The 23,548-nt window shown below is 38.6% G+C and overlaps 1 protein-coding gene across 2 annotated transcripts; it reads right to left on the reverse strand.

Annotated features, from left to right (window-relative positions):
- Nucleotides 1-2,052: 2,052 nt before the first annotated feature.
- On the reverse strand, nucleotides 2,053-22,533 carry LOC127445461 (DIS3-like exonuclease 1). 2 transcript variants are annotated; one of them, XM_051705556.1, is made up of 17 exons: nucleotides 22,363-22,533; nucleotides 21,768-21,921; nucleotides 21,123-21,251; nucleotides 20,685-20,820; nucleotides 19,514-19,681; nucleotides 19,049-19,127; nucleotides 18,774-18,953; nucleotides 18,469-18,638; nucleotides 18,138-18,299; nucleotides 16,921-17,168; nucleotides 16,598-16,690; nucleotides 15,986-16,510; nucleotides 6,222-6,376; nucleotides 5,729-5,907; nucleotides 5,468-5,613; nucleotides 4,313-4,484; nucleotides 2,053-4,184 (listed from the first exon to the last, which is right to left on the reverse strand). In XM_051705556.1, the coding sequence occupies exons 1-17, from the start codon at nucleotides 22,490-22,492 to the stop codon at nucleotides 3,840-3,842; spliced, it is 3,171 nt and encodes a 1,056-aa protein (XP_051561516.1). In that variant the 5' UTR covers nucleotides 22,493-22,533; the 3' UTR covers nucleotides 2,053-3,839. The 2 variants fall into 2 exon arrangements, with proteins under 2 accessions (XP_051561516.1, XP_051561526.1); XM_051705566.1 differs by lacking the exon at nucleotides 2,053-4,184 and adding an exon at nucleotides 5,000-5,169 and having other exon boundaries at nucleotides 4,354-4,484.
- Nucleotides 22,534-23,548: the final 1,015 nt, after the last annotated feature.

Consider the following 23,548-nt stretch of genomic DNA (forward strand, 5'->3'; position numbering starts at 1 on the left):
TTTAATATAGTAAATAACAAACATAAAATTGCTAAAAATAGTCATAATAAACTCTTATTTAGCACTATATTTACACAATTTCACACATAACTAAAAAATAACATTGTATTTTAAATGGTAGATAGCAGTTTCTTCAGATTTCTGTTTAGTCATCGAATTTTAGTAATTTATTTGCACAAGATGAAATTGTTAATATATTAAGAAGGAAATAACAGTACACACAGTAGTCCAGCAACCATGGATGGCATGTCCACGTTAGAAATCGCATTTACTAAAAAAAAAATACAGAATCAAACCAATTGTACATACAGTGCATAGTGAATAAGACATTTATTCATAGCACACGTGAAGCGCTTTTACCTTGGGCTGCATCCGAAAACGTAGGCATCTGACTTGCGCCCTTGCTGCCTAATCAGTGAATGGCTTAACTGACATCTGTTTTTAATGAATTGAACACTTAAGGAAACTGGTCTCCGAACAGTTTGAAAAGCACCTTATTTTCATTGTAACTCTGTATACAGCCTCCAGAGGCAGCATTTTCCTGGTTTCGGACGCAGCCTTGAAGTTGCACTCACACACTCGTGCGGATCCATCTCCTGACAGTTTAAACGGCCTGGATCGCTTCTTGGATTGTCACAGATGGACCGTCATGATTTGTAAATCAGAGAAACTTCTGATCCTGAAGTTTTTGATTCTGGCTGATAGAATACGCGATTCAGAGGAAGATATTAGATGAGCGCTCGACGTGAATAAAACGCTGGATTTTCGTGAGGTTCGTGAATGACATCTTTTTAAACTAGATATCTGCATATTTGCAGATGGTATAGAAGTTTTATTTTTATTTGCCTTTTATCATTAGAAAAGTGACAGGGAACTGTTGAGAAGAGACTGTTAGAATAAGTGCTTCAGAGGAAGATTCATTAGCGTTCCACAGGACGCTGAATCTGCTGAAATTGTGTGAGGTTGGTTTATTACATCTGTTTAAACGAGATATGCACATATTTGCAGACAGTATATGATAATAGTTTGATTGATATTTGTCTTTTTGTCATTAGACAAGACGGTTAAAAGTTAAAGGGAACTGTTAAGGAGAGTGAGGGAGAATGAAACAGGCGAGCATTTTAACATTATGAGCTCAAACACGTCTGCCGCAGCTCTGATATGCAGACCATTTAAACGACACTGTGTTGCACACTGGTCTATTATTGTAGTAACATGTAACAAAACAAACCGTGACTGGTCGTTTACATGTCTCAGTCGCTTCACATGCAAGCAGGCAATTTTTGGTGCCTTCAAGAAAAAAAAAAAAAATCGGCCATACAGGCAAATTTATCGGGCGATGCGATAATTAAAAAAGTCAGAATGTCGGTCGATTTATCGGCCTCTGCGAGATATCGTCAACCACTAGTCCAGGGAATAAGCAGGACTCGGTGGAACACATTTATGTTCTTGCTACAAGATGATACAACATTTTATGTTGTATTACTTCCGCATAAGTTTTACCCAGTTTTACCCAGAGAGATGCAGATGATGAACCAGTTCCTCAAGACAGTTCCACAGTCAAGAGGACCAGGACATTTCTGAGCAGAGCACCTCAAACGCAAAGCAAACAAAAGCCAGCTGTACTCAAGAATTCCCCATTATGAGACCGAGTGTACCAGTCCAGTTCCAAATGGCATATATGGTGAGGACAGCAACTGAAACCATCGCCCCAATTTGTACCAAAAGCACCAAAGCAATGCTCTGTGCAAGAGGCCTGCAAAAGAATTTTGAAAAAGATTTGGGGAATGGATAGTCTCTGCAAAATTACTGCCATACAACATCAGTTGGACCTTTTTGTTTGTTTACCTTTACCGATGTTTCTTTGTCATATGTTCAACGTCATCTGAAGCTCATTGGCTTGTCAAAGAAAAGAGTAATGCAAAATCAACTCCTTGCAGACAGACAGAAAGACCATAATCTGGCTGCTTTTCAGATTTCTTTTCAGTCAGTTTCAACTCATTTGGACACATTGGTGTTTATCCTGTGTGAGGATTTTGAAATAATGACTCCATTTCAAAATAGTTTCTTTATTTCCTTCATCATATTAACCACTCTCATTTGTCTTTGCTGGCTGGAGTTTTATCATAATGTCCAAACTTAAAGACATTGCCGACGCAAGGCAAATGTATTGCAAAGAGAGCGTTTGAAGTTGGCCCAATAAGTTACTTTGAAAATTAAGTCAGTTTGTCATCTCATTCCGCTGTTCTGGTAATTTTATCCATGTTCATGACACTTCTAGGTCAGTGTCAATTTTATGTTTTGATATTCTAAATAAAGTGTTCATGTAGTTAACCCTGTATGATGTTATTCAAGTGCAGTTTATCTGTAGTAGAGGTCGGCCCATAGTGGATTTTGCCGATACTGATAACTAAAGTGGTGGAAAAGACAAAATCTTAGTCTTTTCTTACAAAGTCATTCACAGACATTGAGGCTACAAAAGTCCAAAATGACTAAAATCCCAAATGCAGTTTGTGTAACCAGAATCCCAACAGTAACCAGAAAATTAAGATTTGGTGCATAGCACAGGACTTTTAACCATAAACAAGCCTAAAATACACCAGTGACCTTTATTTTGAAATGTTCTATATGCAAGTTTTTACTATATATTCACCAGATGAAGAGTTATGTAAATGTATTTTTGTATAGATTTTTCACCTGATGTGGAATTAAAGTGAAAATAAAAATATGCAACTATCAGCACCAATTAATCAGTAAATTAATGTGTCGTAATGTGAAGAAAAAATCTGAACCATAAAAATATTTGTGATGCATATAATAAAATACATTTTATTTCTAAAAAAAGTTTTCTAATAAGTTTTTACATGATCAAAATGGAAAGCATTATCATAAATAAAGCAAGCATCTAGGAGATCTATAAATCCACTTAAAAAAAAGATATATAGGTTAGACACTCAATATTGTTTTGCTTCATTTTCTCTCATTCCTTTTTATGTTAGGGAGGAATTAAAAGCTTTCTTAAAGGGACAGTTCACCCAAAAATAAAAATTCTCTAATGATTTGAGAGAATTGATGCAGAACAGAAATTAAGATTTTTAGAAGTATATTTTAGCTCTGTAGGTCCTCACAATGCAAGTGAATGGGTGCCAACATTTTGAAGCTCCAAATTCCACAAAGGGAGCACAAAAGTAATCCATATGACTCCAGTGTTTTAATTCATATCTTCAGAAGCGATATGATAGGTGTAGGTGAGAAATAAAAAATTGAGAATGCAGGAAGAATGTGAATCAAAGACATAAGAAGAAGAATGGGAAAGTGAAACTAAAGTGGAGAGTAACTGAGGATTGAGGAGAATTTATAGTAAAGAAATAAATAAAATATTGATCTGTTTCTCACCCACACCTATCATATCACTTCAGAGGACATTAATTAATCCACTTGAGTCATCTGGAGTACTTTTACATTGCCCTTATTGGGATTTTGGAGCTTCAAATTTCTGACACCCATTTGGTCCATGCATTATATGGACCAAAACAGCTGAGAAATTCTTCTAAAAATCTTCATTTGTGTTCAGCAGAAGAAAGAAAGTCATGCACATCTGGGATGGCATGAGTGTAAATGATGAGAGATGAAGTTTTATAACTTCACAGTTATAAAACCACTGACTTAATAGGAAATGGATAGGCAGAGTACCTGACTAATTTACTAAAAGTTCCATCAGGTTTGTTGAGAGAGGGATTTTTCCATGTGAACACTTTTCAATGGAGTTTCCATGGCTTTAATCTAGCACTTATTATACTATCCCTATTATGTCTAGTGAATTTTACAGCACAATAAAACTAAGATGATGTAGCACAAGTCTGTGCCTCTGCATTTCTGATGTGGCAAGCAGACTGATCCAGCAGAGAAAGCTCACTGATCTCCTGCAGAAGTGCATAGAGGTTTGGCGTTTTGCTTTGTCTGAACTGCCTCTCCTCCCTGCTCAGTTTAGGCTTCCTTGCCTTCTCTTCCTCTGCCTGGAGTGAGGCCTCCTCTGCCCAGCGCACTACTTCCTGAACCAGCTCAGTCCGACCGCGACCAGCTGGCTGTGACTCGTGTTGCACAGTGCAATGGGGCTTGTTGCTGATAAGTTCCAGAGACAAGCTGTCGGCATGGCAGCGGGAGGGTTCAACAGAGATACGGACCTGCGGAGGAAGAAAAACATGATGCGGGAGAATGATAAATGATGAGACTTATAAATGGAAATAAACAATGACTTGCATACAGAACCTCTTCTGTCTGATATTATTTTTGCTGTTGGGATTGTCCTTACTGTGACATGGTCAAAGAGGTAAAAGGTGTGAGTTCCAGTGCTGGTGCAAGTGTTGATCCTATCATGGTATCTCTGCAAAGTCCCAGCCTGCCACTCGCACCTTCCATCTCCACCGACACTGACCACCTTGCCCTCCCGATCCTTGAGGTACACTGCTCCCTTCAAACCATACCTGTGTAAATAGGTTATATAAATGTTACAGCAGCTTGACCTCAAACTTCATAGCTCGGTTTTTGACGAGTACACATTTTAATTCTCTTATGAACATTTTCTCCAGTTTAAACAAAGTTATCTCATTTAATTTAATTTCTTTATACAGCACTTTCCAACTACATGGTAGCTCAAAGTGCTGTACATTCATAAAAGCCAGAAAACATAAAAACACAAATTACAGACCACATTAAAACATCAAACAATACATAAATGCCTCTACTCAAAGGCCAAGGAATACAAATACATGGTAGAAATGCTAGGAGCAGCTCTAATTTCAAGTTGCAGTCCATTCCATAATCTAGGCCCTGCAATTGAAAAGGCACGATCACCTTTTGATTTCAAATGAGATCAGGGCACAGAGAGTAATAATTTGTTAGCCAATCTTAGTGTTCTCTGAGGCTGCTGTAAAGAAATGAGGTCAGACACATAAGTGGGAGCCATTCCATGGACTGCTTTAAACACATACAGTAATACCTTATATTTTATCCTAAATTCAACCGGCAGCCAGTGAAGCGAAACCAGAATTGGCGAGATGTGATCCCTCTTCTTTGCCCCAACAAGCAGCCTTGCTGCTGTGTTTTGAATTAGCTGCAGTCTCGAAATCGAGGCCTGACAGGATCCAATGTAAAGTATATTGCAGTAATCTAAATGCGATGAAATAAAGGCATGAATCACTTTCTCCAAATCATTGGCTGAAACAATTAGCTTAAGCTTAGCAGTTGTTCTGATTTGGAAAAAGCAGCTCTTAACCACAGCATTTATCTGCTTATCTATTTTAAGATCCGGATCAAGGACAACCCCCAAGTTTCTAACTTGACTCTGAAGATGGGCTGACCATGGACCCAGATCTCTTTAAACCCAATTTTACCACACAATATCAATCTTATCGAAATACTGCAAAACACCAAACACAAAAATGTTATTCCATAGGCAGGTCATTACTGTGGTATGAAGACGAGAAAGCCATTAGCTCTGACAGCATAGATCACACCGTCTGCCACACAACGTTCATCTTTTTGTGGATCTTTGTCTCGGAAATAGAGGCACTGGAAGAGCTCTGTGGACTGCGTCTGTGCATGCTGCGCTGCCTGTCATACAAATAAATAAATAAAAGTTATGCAAGTGCTGGGCCAATTTCACAGACATATATGACTGTTTTACTGCAATATCGCTTTAAAACATTAGCACATACAATGATCTTACCCTGTTTTTATTGTTGATATGTTGAGCCAGCTCCTCAAGTTCTTTGTTACTGGCCAAGGCCTTGATTTGTGACTCTTCCTTCTCCAGCTGAATGGCAGCAATAAGGAGCCGGTGAACTATTACATCAGCATAGCGTCTGATTGGAGAGGTAAAGTGAGTGTATCGATCCAGAGCAAGACCTAAAAATGACATGAAGACTAAGACACAATCTATACCTTCATCCTTTTCTTGATTCCAGCGAGCCTAAATATCACAATGCTACTATGCCTGTTGGGGTTATTGAATTATTATTCAAACTATAAAATGGGGGTTTATTGGCTTAAGAACTGAGTCCATCAAAAATAATGAATTCTAAAAGCACTTTAAATCAGACGAGCAACCAATTTAACTGTTTTATGATTAGAACTGCTTCTGCTCTATAATAATAAACTCCCGTCATCTGTAATCAAATGATTACACATGATCTGTAATAATGAGAATCAAAGGCATTTACCATAGTGATAGTACTGCTCCTCTGCACAGGCTCCTGTAGAGAAGTAAAGGGCATTAGACATGGCCTGGGTGGCCATCATTCTCAACAACCTGTTTACCAGGGGGTCCTGAGGATCCACAGACCGTTCCAGAGAATCAGCCAGAGCCCTGTTTGACCTAGTTCAAACAAAGTGAGACAATGCAAGACATAAATGTTTGTGTATACCTTATTATACAACAGTTAGTTCCAGTTCTCGAATCTGATTGGACGAGAGACATTCGATGAGTACTGATGTCTCACACCATCAGCACTCCGACGCTTCACTGTTTGTATCACTCCGCTTGTGTTCGTGCCACTCTAAACTGAAGGGTAAGAGTAGCACAGATGTGTAACCTCGTGCGACACCGCACACATGCGTGGACGTTGTATTTTGGCTTTGCTATACGCAACACATTTAAATTCATTTAAACTGACTGAACTGTTCACAACAATCTAGACTGTCATTTAAGGGTTAAACTTCTGGCGCACCAAGTCACGTGACAACAGCATAGCGTCGATTTCCATGTAGCACTTATATGGGCACAGAGCCAACAAATGTGCCTCTGGTAAGAAACCTTAAAGGAATAGTTCGCCCAAAAATGAAAATTTGCTGATAATTTACTCACCCTCAGGCCATCCAAGATGTATCTGAGTTTCTTTCTTCATCAAAACAGAATTTAAGACTTTTAGGATTTCATTTCAGGCCTCCTCCTCTAAACAATGCAAGTGAATATCCTTTTTAACTACAAATGTTCGCTTCCGTACATCTCTGTGACTTGCGCTGATGAGAGGGATGACGTAAGCTCGTTGGTAAGGTCACCAACGAGCCTTCAGGAAGTCAGGAAGCGCATCATTGTTTACATAGTTTTTTTTTATTATTATTTGGAAATGTTTTTATATATATATATATATATATTTTTTTTTTATTGTTTTGGACTGTTTTGGTTTGTGAGCGGCACAAGTTTCTCTTGTAAACAATGACACGCTTCCTGACTCCTCCTCCACGTGATGCGTGACTTTACCAAAGAACTTATGTCATCCCTCTCATGAGCACGCGTCACAGAGATGTACAGAAGCGAACATTTGTAGTTAAAAAGTATATAAGTATTGTTTTGTTTCTAAAAAATAATCAATCGTTTGCGTTCAGAAGACCTTTATTTGTCGACTGGAGTCGTGTGGATTATTTTGATGCACCCTAAATATGCATTTTGGACCGTCAAAAAATGGAGGACATTCACTTGCATTGTTTAGAGGAGGAGGCCTGAAATGAAAATTCTGTTTTGATGAAGAAAGAAACTCAGATACATCTTGGATGGCCTGAGGGTAAGTAAAATATCAGCAAATTTTCATCTTTGGGTGAACTATTCTATTAAGTTTTTCATTGAAACTTGTTTGTGTGTAAAGAGTAATGTCTCTAGTTTTGGTTGATATGCCGCTATAAAAAAAATATATAAATTTTTTGTGTTTCATGTCCACATAAAGTATGCAGATTTTAGGACATTATTCCCTCAAAAACATATTTGTTGTTTTGAATATTTTTGAACATTAACACATCTGTGGGTCATTTCGCTTCATTTTAGTATGTTTTGTTATTTTTATTTTGTTATCACTCTACAATACAGTTCTATTCATTAGTAAATGCATTCCTATATTTACTGTGCATTTTCACATTGAGATTCAATGGGCTCATCCAAAAGCTGAAAAATGGGGGGGCCTGAGTAGCTCAGCGACTATTGACGTTGACTACCACACCTGCAGTCATGAGTTCGAATCCAGGGCGTGCTGAGTGACTCCAGACAGGTCTCCTAAGCAACCATTGGCCCGGTTGCTAGGGAGGGTAGAGTCACATGGGGTAACCTCCTCGTGGTCGCAATTAGTGGTTCTCGCTCTCAATGGGGTGCGTAGTAAGTTGTGTGTGGATCGTGGAGAATAGCATGAGTCTCCACATGCTGCGAGTCTCCGCGGTGTCGTGCACAGCGAGCCACGTGATAAGATGCGCAGATTGACAGTCTCAGAAGCGGAGGCAACTGAGACTTGTCCTCCGCCACCCGGACTAAGGTGAGTAACCGCGCCACCACGAGGACCTACTAAGTAGTGGGAACTGGGCATGACAAAGTGGGGAGAAAAGGGGATCAAATAAATAAATAAAAAAATAAAAAAAGCTGAAAAATGTTGCTTTCAGAGTTAGGATGAAAATAAGGTGTATTTCAAACTGTTCTGAGACCAGTGCAGACAGACAGCACACTGGAGGTTAAGTCATTCACTAAATAGGGAGCAAGGAAACAAGGGAGCACCCTATAGCTTTCTATGCAGCTAAGTAAAGTGCATTCACTACTAAAAATATGACCAAAAGTTCAATTCCAGGCTGCAAATGGTGTTTGGACCACTCAAAATGTTTGGCAGACCTGTGACAATGGTAACACTATGTAACAACATTTTTGGTTCCTGGGTAGTAAATGTTATTTTCTAATTGCTTATGCCTCAAAAGTATAGAAAATGGCTATTATTCCCCACAAACTTTGCTTTTGTGACCAGGACAGTGATATTTTGAAATGTACCTATTTCCAATGAGAAAACAGGCAAATGTGTGTCTTTTCATTCACATAAAGTCAGAAAAAAACAATATATAAATCCAAATTAACATATATTTATACTAAAGTAATACAAAAATGACTAAAAAAGATTTAGAAGTGAGTAGTTTTTTGAGATTTACGATTATACTGTAAATCACTTTCATGAATCAGCCCCCAAATGTAATCTCCCATTATGTTCTCTTTATACTGTCCTTGGTAGCGGCGTTCAAAGTCCAGTATATCCTGAAGGAAGCGCTCGCCTTGCTCCTCCGAGTATGCTCCCATGTTCTCCTTGAATTTATCAAGATGAGCATCAAGGATATGGACTTTGAGGCATATCCTACAGCCCATTGTGCCGTAGTTCTTCACCAGAGTCTCAACCAGCTCCACATAGTTTTCGGCCTTGTGATTGCCCAGGAAATCCTGAACCACTGCAACAAAGCTGTTCTAAGCTGCTTTCTCCATACTAGTGAGCTTCTTGGGGAATTCACTGCACTCCAGGATCTTCTTAATCTGTGGTCCGATGAAGACACCGGCTTTGACCTTTGCCTCAGAGAGCTTAGGAAAGATGTCTTGAAGGTACTTGAAGGCTGCCGACTCCTTATCCAGAGCTCTAACAAATTGTTCCATAAGGCCCAATTTGATGTGCAGTGGTGGCATCAGCACCTTCTGGGGGTCCACCAGTGGCTCCCACTTTGTTCCTTGACATTGTTCCTCCCCACAGAGAACTCGTCCCGCTGTGGCCAGTCGCACCTGTGGTAGTGTGCCTTGGTGTCCCTGCTGTCCCAAAGGCAAAGATAGCAGGGAAACTTAGTAAAACCGCCTTGGAGACCCATCAGGCATGCCACCATTTTGAAGTCTCCTATGACCTCCCAGTCATACTCACCATACTTCAAGGCATCCAGCAAGGTCTTGATGCTGTTGTAATCCTCTTTGAGGTGCACCGAGTGAGCCAAGGGAAGAGACGGGTACTTGTTACCATTATGGAGCAGCATGGCTTTGAGGCTCCTGGATGAGCTGTCAGTGAAGAGTTACAGGCGATTCTGGTTACAGGCGATTCCGATTGCCTCGAACAGACTGGTCATATTGTGGCAGAAGCAGAGCCCATCTTGACGGGTGAAGAAGCTGGAAAAAGGTTGGTGACGCTTCCTCTGCTCTGCGACTTGCACACTTTCATCCAACTAGTTCCACTGCTTGAGTCTAGACGTCAAAAGCTCGGCAATGGACTTGGTGAGACCAAGATCTCTAATCAAGTCGTTGAGGTCTTTTTGGTTGGGGTAGTATGGGTTTCTCTCCTCAGCTCCACCTCTGAAATCCCTCAAAGTCCATATCCTTGATGCTCATCTTGATAAATTCAAGGAGAACATGGGAGCGTTCTCGGAGATGCAAGGCGAGCACTTCCATCAGGATATACTGGACTTTGAATGCCGCTACCAAGGACAGTATAACGAGAACATAATGGGAGACTACATTTGGGGGCTGATTCGTGAAAGTGATTTACAGTATAATCGTAATTCTCGAAAAACTACTCGCTTCTAAATCTTTTGTAGTCATTTTTGTATTACTTTAGTATAAATACATGTTAATTTGGATTCATACGTTGTTTCTTTCTGACTTTATGTGTACAAAAAATTTGCCCGTTTTCTCATTGGAAATAGGTCAATTTCTAAATATCACTGTCCTGGTCACAAAAGCAAAGTTTGTGGGGAATAATAGCCATTTTCTATACTTTTGATGCATAAGCAATTAAGAAATAACACTTACTACCCAGGAACCAAAAAATTTGTTACATAATGTAATCAATACTTAGATTCAGAATTTATAATGTATAATTTTATTTTAACATGGTTGGCAGTGTTTGGATGATGCTGGCCATTACTTCTGAATTAATTATTCAGCTCTACAGAAAATCAGCTGTAATGTCTGTGACGTCTCAAAAACATGAATAACCAACACTCCTGGGCACATAATAAACTATTTAATGAATAACAATTTGACTTTCTATAGCTTGGTATTACTAACAGATTCAAAATTAAGGTTTATCACAGCCGACGGAGTAATCACCAGGGTTGGGCGGATTACTTATTCATTATGGGCTGAGTACTAAATACTCTAAAATGTATTCAGTAAAGTATTCCGAATACATCACATAAAAAGTAACATATTCAGAATACTTTTAGTATACTTTTAGAATACATATTTAAAAAGTCACATGTAATTCTTCCAATTGAGCCATGTCATTATTTTTGTATCTAAATCGCTACACTATTAACATATAAATTAATATGAATAGCTTATTTCTTTAAAATAAATGTGGAGCTGGACACGTTTATTATTATTATTATTATTATGGAAGGCAGAAGGCAAACAAAAGGCAGTCTGTGGTCAACTACAATATATATACAGTATATATATATTTTTTACAACATACAGTTGAAGTCAGACATTTACATACACCTTAGCCAAATACATTTAAACTTAATTTTTCACAATTCCTGACATTTAATCATAGAAAACATTCCCTGTCTTAGGTCAGTCAGGATCACTACTTTATTTTAAGAATGTGAAATGTCAGAATAATAGTAGAGAGAATGATTTATTTTAGCTTTTATTTCTTTCATCACATTCCCAGTAGGTCACAAGTTTACATACACTTTGTTAGTATTTGGTAGCATTGCATTTAAATTGTTTAAGTTGGGTCAAATGTTTTGATTACCCTTCCACAAGCTTCTCACTATAAGTTGCTGGAATTTTGTCCCATTCCTCCAGACAGAACTGGTATAACTGAGTCAGGTTTGTAGGCCTCCTTGCTCGCACATTCTTCTTCAGTTCTGCCCACAAATAATCAGATTGAGGTCAGGGCTTGGTGATGGCCACTCCAATACCTTGACTTTGTTGTCCTTAAGCCATTTTGCCACAACTTTGGAGGTATGCTTGGGGTCATTGTCCATTTGGAAGACCCATTTCTAACCAAGCTTTAACTTCCTGGCTGATGTCTTGAGATGTTGCTTCAATATATCCACATAATTTTCCTTCCTCTTGATGCCATCTATTTTGTGAAGTGCACCAGTCCCTCCTGCAGCAAAGCACCCCCACAACATGATGCTGCCATCCCCTTGCTTCATGGTTGGGATGGTGTTTTTTGGCTTGCAAGCCTCACCCTTTTTCCTCCAAACATAACGATGGTCATTATGGCCATTTTGTTTCATCAGACCAGAGGACATTTCTCCAAAAATTAAGATCTTTGCTCCCAAGGATGAACCAGACTTGTGGAGTTCCACAATTTTTTTTCTGTGGTCTTGGCTGATTTTTCTTTTTTTTCCCATAATGTCAAGCAAAGAGGCACTGAGTTTGAAGGTAGGCCTTAAAATACATCCACAGGTACACCTCCACTACAGTACACCTCCTATCAGAAGCTAACTGGCTAATTGTCTAAAGGCTTGACATCATTTTCCAGGCTGCTTAAAAACACAGTTAACTTAGTGTATGTAAACTTCTGACCCACCGGAATTGTGATATAGTCAATTAAAAGTGAAACAATCTGTCTGTAAACAATTGTAGGAAAAATTACTCATGTCAAGCACAAAGAAGATGTCCTAAACAACTTACCAAAACTATAGTTTGCAAATATTAAATCTGTGGAGTGGTTAAAAAATTAGATTTAATGACTTCAAACTAAGTGTATGTAAACTCTGTTCTGACTTTAACTGTATTAATCTTCTTAACCCATTATTTGATTGGACTGACAAAGAATACATTTTGACAAAATTAGATAAGAAATGCAAATTTGCCATATTTATTTTCAAGATGATAACTGGATGACATGGGGGTGCATATCAGACGGCTATTTTTACGCAGAGAAAATAAGATGTATTTGACAAGAATTATATTATCTTCAGCAAGCTTACTAACACTACACTGCACTTTGGGAGTCACGACAGACGCAGGTAATCGCACAAGCTGAATCATTCTCTTTCTCTTAAACAAACATCCTCGTTTCTCCAATAGCTTGTTAGAAACAGCCCAAACCGTCATTAATACTTCTGAAGTGACATTTTCGAATTAGTAACGGAGGCTTGTGCGCATCTTTTGAACAAGCAATGGCAGATCCTGATCTGTGGCGTAAGAAAGTAGATCCATGCACAAATGTGTTTGTGACAGTCCTTAGTCTTTCCTAATTTTGTTCTTTGAATTGATGTATAAAAGCAATATCACACTTACAATCGTGCCATATGGCCCTAAATCAGCATGGCTGTGATTACCTGCGGCCGAATCACAGCCGTGCATATGTAGGGCCATACAGCACTCTTTAATATATGTGTTAAGGAATAACTGATGACGGACCGTTGAGTTATTAAAAAATAATGCACACCCCGAGGTGGTAATGTGGCCATGACGCGCAGCGGAGTTACACCTCGAGTTATTATTTTTCAACTAATTCAAAGGACCAGTGTGAATTATTCCGCTTATACCACAGTTACCACACCTTACGTAATTGTTCAGGGTTTTATCTCCAGACATTTTCTGGTTTTCGTCCCTAAATGCTGTTGTGAGTGGAACTACTTTCTTCCGCCACAGATTCAGTGTGTTGTTTTGATACAGCCCAAGCCTTCATTGCTAATTTGAAAGCGTCACTTTGGAACTAGTAATGGTACCTTGCAAAGCTTGTGCTGCTTTAACGGAGCAACAAGATAATGCGTTTGTGCATGTGCTTGTGTGTGTGTGCATGAGCGAAAGTGGGAGATCACGTGTTGGATTACCTGTGTTTGCGGCTCTCGTCAGCAGAAACATCACTTCAAAATCTGCAAGATGTAAGTTTTAGTATACTTCTCATTGTCACCATTTTTGAATATTGCTTTCCCGTTGCTACACAACTGATTTATCAAGTCGCGGGGGTCTGTTGATATCACTGCTATGTGTCGGGCTCGCAAGTATGTGTATGTCCTTGTGTCAGAGTGTGGTTGAGGGAGGGAGGTAGGGAGAGAGAGGGAGAGAGGGAGAGAGAGAGAGAGAGAGAGAGAGAGAGAGAGAGAGAGAGAGAGAGTGTGTTCCATGGATATTAAAAGTTATTTCAGATTATATTCTTTTCCGATGCACTTAGCCAATTTCTTTGTTTTAGTTGGTTATTTTAGTTTTATTATTTTATAAAATATATATATATACACACACACACACACACACACACACTGGTGGCCAAAAGTTTGGGATAATGTTCAGATTTTGGTGTTTCATAAGGAAATTGGTACTTTAATTCAAGTGGCATTCAACTGATCACAAAGTATATTCAGGACATTACTGATGTAAAAAAACAGCACCATCACTATTTGAAAAAAAGTCATTTTTGATTAAATCTAGACAGGCCCCATTTCCAGCAGCCATCACTCCAACAACTTATCCTTGAGTAATCATGCTAAATTGCTAATTTGGTACTAGAAAATCACTTGCCATTATATCAAACACAGCTGAAAGCTATTTGGTTCTTTAAATGAAGCTTAACATTGTCTTTGTGTTTGTTTTTGAGTTGCCACAGTATGCAATAGACTGGCATGTCTTACGGTCAATATTAGGTCAAAAATGGCAACAAAAAAAAAAGAAACAGCTTTCTCTAGAAACTCATCAGTCAATCATTGTTTTGAGGAATATACAATGCTTGAAATTGCCAAAAAATTGAAGATTTCATACAAAGGTGTACACTACAGTCTTCAGAGACAAAGGACAACTGACTCTAACAAGGACAGAAAGAGATGTGGAAGACCAGATGTACAACTAAACAAGAGGATAAGTACATCAGATACTCTAGTTTGAGAAATAGACGCCTCACATGTCCTCAGCTGACAACTTCATTGCATTCTACCTGCTCAACACCAGTTTCATGTACAACAGTAAAGAGAAGACTCAGGGGTACAGGCCTTATGGGAAGAATTGCAAAGAAAAAGCCACTTTTGAAACAGAAAAACAAAAAGAAAAGGCTAGAGTGCACAAAGAAACACAGACATTAGACAACAGATAATTGGAAAAGAGTGTTATGGACCTTAACCCCATTGAGCTTTTGTGGGATCAGCTAGACTGTAAGGTGCGTGAGAAGTGCCCGATAAGACAGCCACATCTATAGCAAGTGCTACAGGAAGTGTGGGGTGAAATATCACCTGAGTATCTGGACAAACTGACACTAGAATGCCAAGGATCTGCAAAGCTGTAATTGCTGCACATGGAGGATTTTTTGATGAGAACTCTTTGAAGTAGGTTAAGAGGTTATGTCATTTTTTTCAAATTGTTATAGTAATTTTTCATGTTATTAATGTCCTGACCATACATTGTGATCAGTCAAATGCCACTTTGGTGAATACAAGTACCAATTTCTTTTCATAAGAGCAAAATCTGTACATTATTCCAAAATTTTGGCCGCCAGTGTGTGTGTGTATATATATATATATACACACATATACATACACAAGCACACACATATAGCTCAATATTTGTTAGGGGTGGGTAAAATAAAATATATATATATTCTGTTACAGACAAAAAAAAAATTGTTCTTCAGACAAAAAATGTTATCTCCCTGACGGAAATCTTTTTTTTTTAATAATTATTTTTTTTTTTTTTTACACATTTAGCTTAATGCTAATACAATGATTGATTGATAAATATAGTAAGCTGTATTTGTGCAGAGTTCCACACAAACAGGTTTTCTCTCCGAGAAGTTTCTTCTCTTTAATTCTTTACGTTCAGTCATTTAATGCGCCATCAAAAGCGCTGCTTGTTCACTGTCGGACATCAAATCCTCCGTTGTGGGTAATGTTGCAAAACTCCTTGTTCTACTTCTATTGTATTCGCAAAATGAATGTTTGGAAATCTAAAATTGATATTTCCTCACTAAAGCAGAAGATATAAAATAACCATCTTAAGGCAAATGTTTTTGTGCCTAACATCTAATGTGCCTAAGACTTTTCCACAGTACAGTATACTGTGTGTATATATATATATATATATATATATATATATATATATATATATATATAATATGTATCTGTTACTATATTACTAGAGATCTACAAGGTTTATTAGCCATATATTGTCTGTAACTAATTATTATTATTTATTTTTTTGCATTGGTCAAAATTTCTGTACTGTTGCATTCCTAAAGTTTTAAGACTTTTTCTTGCATTTTACCTTGTATCAATACTGAAGCCACGGGCCTTGGCACTCTCAATTAAGTGACTGAAGAACTCCTGTTTGGGAGGTGGGTGATGGCGCAGAAGTGCTTGGTGTGGAAAGCTCTTCTGTATCTTGCGTGCCACCCAGTGGTTGGCATAGATCATACACTCTGCCACAGTCTCATGAACCTCCAGAGGCTGTTTGGGGACCAGGGCTGTGATGTTCTTCTCCTCATCCAGCTGAGCCCTCACCTCCACCCCTTCCAACTCCAGAGCACCACCCTTATCCCTCTGTGCCCGGAGGTGTCTGGCAACCCTGGTCAGGGTCTCCAGGGCCTGCAGGAGCTCGGCCAGTTTCAGGTCCCGCTGAGAGCCCTTGAGCTGGGCTAGTTCAGGCACTTCAACCTCTTCCCCGTTCAGCAGGCTCTGAGCCAGCTCATAGTGAAGCTGATAAGACGAGCGGATAATAGTGCGGCCGTACCAGACCATACACACATCCAGAGATTCAGCATCAAGCTCCCACAGCACACTTATGGCATATCTGGAAGAAACAGATATTACAAAGCGTCACTTAATATGCTCCTGGAACCTGAGGCAATTTATAGAAAAAGGTTTGTGTGTAACTTACCGGTCCACTCCTCCAAGGAGAGAGCACAGGTCAGCACTCAGTACTGATGGCAGCATGTCATATCTGCGGTCAGCCAAGTAGTATGTGGTTGCTCTGGATTGATAAAAAGGCGTTACACAGTGACATTTTTAAGATGCTATTATAAACACCGACATGAACACATTCACCACAGAGATTTTATAATATATGGTATATAATTTTTTGCTGTTAGTAAGTGTGGCTAACAAAACAGGAAATGTAGATAAATGACTGATCTATCCGAACAATCATTTTATAAACACCATTGCACCATTGTAAGCTGACTAACTGATTAATCGGCATACCTGGAGCGTGCCTCTAGGTCTGTAAGACAGCCTTCTCTGACAAAATGAGTGACGTCAGCAATGTGGACACCCAGCTCTAGTCGATTCCCAGGCAGAGGCCGTACAGATAAGGTGTCATCCACATCCTCACAGCCCTTAGGATCGATACTGAACACCAGGTGAGTGTCCCTGAGGTCCCGCCGAGAGGACACCTCACTGCTGTCCATCTGCCACGGGTTCTCCTCTGTGTTAACTGGCATCTCTCGCAACTGAACATACACGCATAAACATTGCTGTTCATGGTAATACAGATTATTCTTGCAGTGTTGTTCTGCTGATACAGATTGAAACATTTAGCTGGCACAACTAACCGATACCTTTCAGTACGCTCTATTATTATTTTAATTTTTTAAAGAAAAACGGTAACACTTACAATAAGGTTGTATTCATTAACATTAGTTAACATGAACTACAGCATTCATTAATTTTGGTTAATGTTAAATTCAACGTATACTAATACATTTTTTTAATTAAAATTGTATATGTTAACATTAGTTAATGCATTTTAAACTAACACTAAAAATTTTACTCTTCTAAATTAACATTAACCAATATATTATATATAATAACAATTCTGTAAAATAATATTGTTCATTGTTATTTCATGATACCTAATGCACTTATGTTAAAGGAACGTTCCGGGTTCAATACAAGTTAAGCTCAATTGACAACATTTGTGGCATGTTGATTACCACAAAAATTCATTCAGACTCATCCCTCCTTTTCTTTAAAATAAAAGCAAAAATGGAGATAACAGTGAGGCACTTACAATGGAAGTGAATGTGGCCAATTTTAGAGGGTTTAAAGGCAGAAATATGAAGCTTATAATTTTATAAAAGCACTTAAATTCAATCTTCTGTTAAAACTTGTGTATTATTTGAGCTGTAAAGTTGTTTAAATTGTAATTTTTTGTTTTGGGGTTTGTTGACATTGTCATGGCAACAAAGTTGTAAAATTGGCTATAACTTTACATTTGGTAATCAATATTATGCTACAAATGTTGTCGACTGAGCTCAACTTGTATTGAACCCGGAACATTCCTTTAACAAATGGAACCTTACTGTAAAATGTTCCCAGAAAAAACAATTCAAAGACTGACATTAGAAGTGACTCCCGTTTCTTATCTCAGATACTCACACTATAAGGGTCAGTATACTTGTTGCTGTATGACCTCTCACCTGTGCCTCTGAGAATGGTGGTACATGGATGCAGTTCTCCATTAGGATGGTCTGAATTTCAGTCTCCAGTTCTCCTGCCTTCCCCAGGACTCTCACACAGTGGCCATTTGGGTAGACAGAAGTACTCTCCCATGAATCCAGACGCACAATAATCCTGTGGTCCTATACAAAAAAGTATGCCATTTAAAAGGAGACACATAAAACATATTTAGTCAACACTAATTTTGAGATTACATAACACACTTAGGTTATCACTCAACAATATCTGGTTCAAATAAACTAGCCTTTACTGAATAGAATAATGCTATTTCAAATGCTAAATTATCTCGACCTGCAGTGCCTCAGCCTGCTGTGTGCTGATGCGGATTTTCGGGATGCGGTAGTCCCAGGGCACAACCAGAATCTTCTGTGAATTTCGGCTCTGGGACTGCACCTCCTCAAGAGGAGGAAAGCTCACTACGTACTCTCTCCAGTTCCTCTGCAGAACACCCACCACTCTGCCTATAGGGAAAGAGAGAGAAAACATGTATGCTGTCAATGTGTATGTGCTTGTGTATAAGTCAGTCTATCATTGTGAAGAACCAAGTTCTGCTTAGACCAGATGTTATTACCATATAAAGTTCTAATGATGGTTACCTGTGGGCATGGGCTGGCTCTGTGTGTCCTCCTGTGACCGCTCCTCCCCCTGACCCTCTGTTAGTGCCATGGTCCGGCCCTTCCACTCGTTACGTGGCAACAGTTCTATGACGACCACATCTCCATGGACCGCACGGTTACGATGCTTCATTCCGTTGATCAGCACATCACTGTTTAGCTCTAAACACAGGATCACAAAGACAAGGTCAGGTAAAGTAAAAAGCCATCGGACATTATCAGTTTCAATAACAGCATCAGTAATCATTAAAATAGACCTGTATTCTTGCTAGTAGAGCCCTCATAACGGACAAAAGCTTCATGCTGTGCTCGATGTTTGTTCACACTGAGATTGCCCTTAAAAAGGTAGAGAGCAGATTGGAATGTAGTTTCTGTAAGCCATCAGGTGGATTAAAGGGGCAGTTCACTTAAAAATGAAAACATAACATTATTCACCCTCACGTTGTTCCAAACCTGTATGACTTTCTTTCTTCCATGGAACACAAAAGGAGATGTCAGACAGAATATTAGGGACTGACAGCCTCAGTCACCATTCACTTTCTTCCAATGAAACTGAATGGTAACTGAGGCTGTCAGTCCCTAACATTGTGTCCAAGATCTCCACGGACAAAATAAAGTCACGTGGGTTTGGAAGGACATGAGGGTGAGTAAACAATGACAATATTTTTGGGTGGACTATCCCTTTGAAGTAACAAAAGGATCTCTAAATGATGGGGACTAACCTGGATGTACCTGCCAGATTTAATACCAGCCTCCAGCACCTCCGCAGGCAGGTGTTCAGTGTACACTTTCTCTACTCCTTCACTCTCTCGCTCTTGCAGGGTCTGAGCAATGGAGTTATACAGATCTTGGGCTGCCTGCAGGTCTGGCCAGAAACTTTTCAGGTACTCCTACAAGTGAATACACAAATGTTATTAATGGGCTGTTATTTTGGTCTTAATTTAATGCACTCTAATTATTTCTTGAAATGCAAAAAGGTTAAAAGGTGCACTCATTTGTCTCCTCAGTGGAACTGGTGGTTTTGGACTCAACACGGACACAAATCATCATGGATACTGAATGTTTGTTTCCAAAGTGCTTCCGCTGCACACTAAAGATGTTTGATTTTCTTCTGTTTTGTTACTTTAAGTCTGTGTTTTTCTCCGTCTCGTAATACACACATCCCTATTATGGCTTTTCTTGAATTGATCCAACAAATTTTTACACACACTGTTGCGCCCTGGACAGTGACCAGGAAGCCGTGACTCGCAAACGCTCTATTGGCTGTAGACCACCCACCCCGTAAGAGCTGCAGGTAGAAGCGGTTTGTTTTATGACTCCAGCCAGGACCTCTTGTTTAGATATTTTATCTTTCCACTTGCACTCATTCTGTTCAGATATTCTGGTGGATCACACTCCTGTTGATCAATCACCATACCATCACTCTGGACTATACTCTTGCCTTGGGCTCCATTGTTGTTTGTAGTAAGTATATTGTGCTTGTTGTTTGGTTTGCTTGTCTTGTTTGCATGTACTTTTATGTTTGCGCACTGGCTAAAAGCCCTATATAAAGCAAAAATGTTATTACTATTTTCATTATTAGTGGTAGAAAATCGGTAAATTGCATGACACAGTTGTGTTGTCAACATGGCAACGCCCATGAGGGGGCGACACACTCAATGTAAAATTAAACAGATTTTATTGGGTTTCTGATATGACTGGAGTCTTTGTCTAATGTGTGTACATTATTTTCTAAAATATTTCAAAAAAATTCTATTCATGTCTTTATGTTAATCTTTTTTTATTAGCAAAAACTTACTGAGTGCACCATTAATTCAGTCTAAATCCATCTCTTCTCAATTTCCACAAGTCAAACATTGCTGATTTCAAAGGAAATAAAATAAACGAGCATACCTGAGTTGAGATGACATACACTCCACTGTTTAAGGCACTGCATTCTGATATCGCGTCGCAGTCTTCCGTAAGCATTACCACCGGCCTAAGTCCAGCGAGATGGTTAAAATACCAAACTGCTGCATGGTACACACATCTGGAACAAAGTGAACAAAAGTAATTTTCACATAAATAAATATTACTTTCATTGACTGAACTGTCTTAAGCAAGTCTGCAGCTAGGGTCAGTCATCTGATCCTCTGAAATGTCTACCATGACCATAAGTTATTCTGTCTCACAGGTTGACTATTCCTTATTTGCATAAAAAATGAGGAGACATACTGCAAACTCCTATAATTTCTTGCAAATTCAACCTAAGAGACTGATCGAAAATCGTATGTATTTTAAATGTTATGTATTACGATGAAAACAATACATTTAAACCTCTTGAGTTCTCACCTTGTATGCCATTTGTCCTGAGACTCGCCCTTGTCTCTGGGGCAGTAGCAGTCCTGCTGAAACTCATTGGCAAACAGCACACAATCATGGCGAGGGTCTTTCAATAGAGCACGCAGTCTATTATAGTGCCTGCACAAAGAAAAGATAGCAACCCTCTCAAAACAATGAAAGCAACCATTAAAGAAATCCTTCCAATTTCCTAGATGCTTACTCACTCAAAACAGAAAGGGGAAACGTTCGGCCTCAGGGCCACGAGACCATTTTACCCGGCCCGCAACGCCAATCGAGAAACAATTTGAGAAGCAAAACAATGGTCTTGATTCCATTAATTGTAAAAAACATAAAATAATAGTGATTAAAAATAATTGTAAATAATAACAACGGAAAATATTGTATAATAGAAAGACCTTTTAAACTTTTTTTCTTGGTGCGTGAGCACGTAATGGAATGCGTACATTAATTTGAACCCACAATAAGAAATTGCAAACAATTGTACAGCTCGCAAATCATTTTGTAAATACTTGAATGGCCCTAAATAAGAAAAAGGTTCCCCACCTCAGTTTTAAAAGTACAGGTTAATCAAGCATGCACAATTTGATAAATACTAAATAAAGTGCAGTCATGTATGATGTTTGAGCAGTTGACCTGCGTCCACGGGTGTGCTGAACAATCTGGTAGGCAGTCTGGGTGAACACGACCCCCTGCAGCTCCCTGAACTCCAGAATCTCCAGGAAATCCCGAACCACTCCCACATCCGGAACCACATAGTGGGTCACATCGCTGGACAGCAACTTTCCATCTATTGGAGCATAAATGGTCACCTTATTGATTTATTTTTATTTATTTTTTATTTTTTTTCAAAAAAAATTTTTTTAATTTATTTTACATTTGAAGACATTCACACGTTTACACGCCTTAAAAAAGACCACCTTAGCACTTTCCATGCTGGTTTGGTGTTGGTCTAGCTAAAGGCTTGTGAAGCTGGTTGACCAATTAAATCTTACTGCTTGATCTAGTAAATAAGCCTAGAGAGCAGTGGGGACACCAGCATTTAAAACATAACGTTAGGGCAGAACTGATATTATATTGCTAACTATTTATAATGTAGGTTTTTAAAATTAAGAACACATTATCAGAATTCTAAAAACGTTGATAGAATTAATCTCATGATAAACCAACGCTACCAGACAAACTTTTTTCCCTCCCTAACTGTGATGGTTGACTGTCTGCATGTTCTTACTGTTCGGACAGCCTGCAGGACAGATTGAGCTCCCACATGGTACCTGTTCCCTCACGTAGTGCTCTCGGACCACACGAACCTTTCTGCCCTTTGAGCTTTTCAGATGTAAAACCTTTTCGGTTTTGATCATGGCCCGATCTTCCGAAACAAGAACGATTGTTCTTCTCTTTGTTTATACCGCTGTCTTTAATGTGTTGGGATGGAGTCTGCGCCATCTAAAGGGCTGGAGTGAACAAACAAGTTAAACTCAATTAACAGCATTTGTACCATAATACTAAATACCACAAAAATAATTTTGACTCGTCCCTCTTTTATTAAAAAACAACAACACATATTCATGTGGTTACCCCAAAGTCTCTGGTTACACTGCGGCACCTGCAGAAGAATAATATGGTACAACAGGGTTAAAGGCTCCATTGATTTTATTTTCTCCCAAAACACTAAATAGTAAATACATAAAAACTTGCACACACCTGTTTGTCACTATACACTGGAAAATATTCCTGTTCCATGAGATCTAAAGTTTGATTTTGAGGCAATTTGATCTAATTTTTATTATTTTTTAAAATGTTGCAAATTTTTATAGCTAATGAAAATCCCTGAAATGAACACATTTTCTTTTGAGACAAAATACTCATTTATCATTTTCAGTTTTGTTTAAGTAATTAAATCAAACATTTTTCAATAACTGTCCAATAAGTGAAAGGATAGTTTTTGGGGTAAAAAGCCCCCCTGTTGCAGGGGGCTAAAGGCCCCCATTAAACACATTTTTATTGTTTTGTTTTGTTTTAAAGTGGGACGAATAGATTTGTTATGAAAAACGTTCACATTGACTCATCCAATCATAGTAGAGATTAGTTTGTTTATAGAATACTTAAGTTAAGATGGAATAAAATGCCAAATGTGTTTGAAATTAACAGGAAATGGTCAGGGGTGTAAAAAGTACTTTTAAGTTTACTCAATTAAATTTCCAAATATCTAGCCGAAAACATACTTTAGTGAAAGCAAAAAGTATTCCCATTAAATTGTACTTAAGTATTAAAAAGTAAAAAGTAAATTTTTTCCTAGCTAGAATGAAATCAAGAGAGGAGACTGTGTGAGAAAAGATGTTAAATTCGATTGGTTTGTGAAGTCGCCTTTTTACTGTCTCTAACAACTGTGGCATTCGCAGCCTGGTCATAGAAAC

This window comes from Myxocyprinus asiaticus, chromosome 1 (assembly GCF_019703515.2).
Source record: "Myxocyprinus asiaticus isolate MX2 ecotype Aquarium Trade chromosome 1, UBuf_Myxa_2, whole genome shotgun sequence".
In the NCBI taxonomy this organism is placed as follows: domain Eukaryota; kingdom Metazoa; phylum Chordata; class Actinopteri; order Cypriniformes; family Catostomidae; genus Myxocyprinus; species Myxocyprinus asiaticus.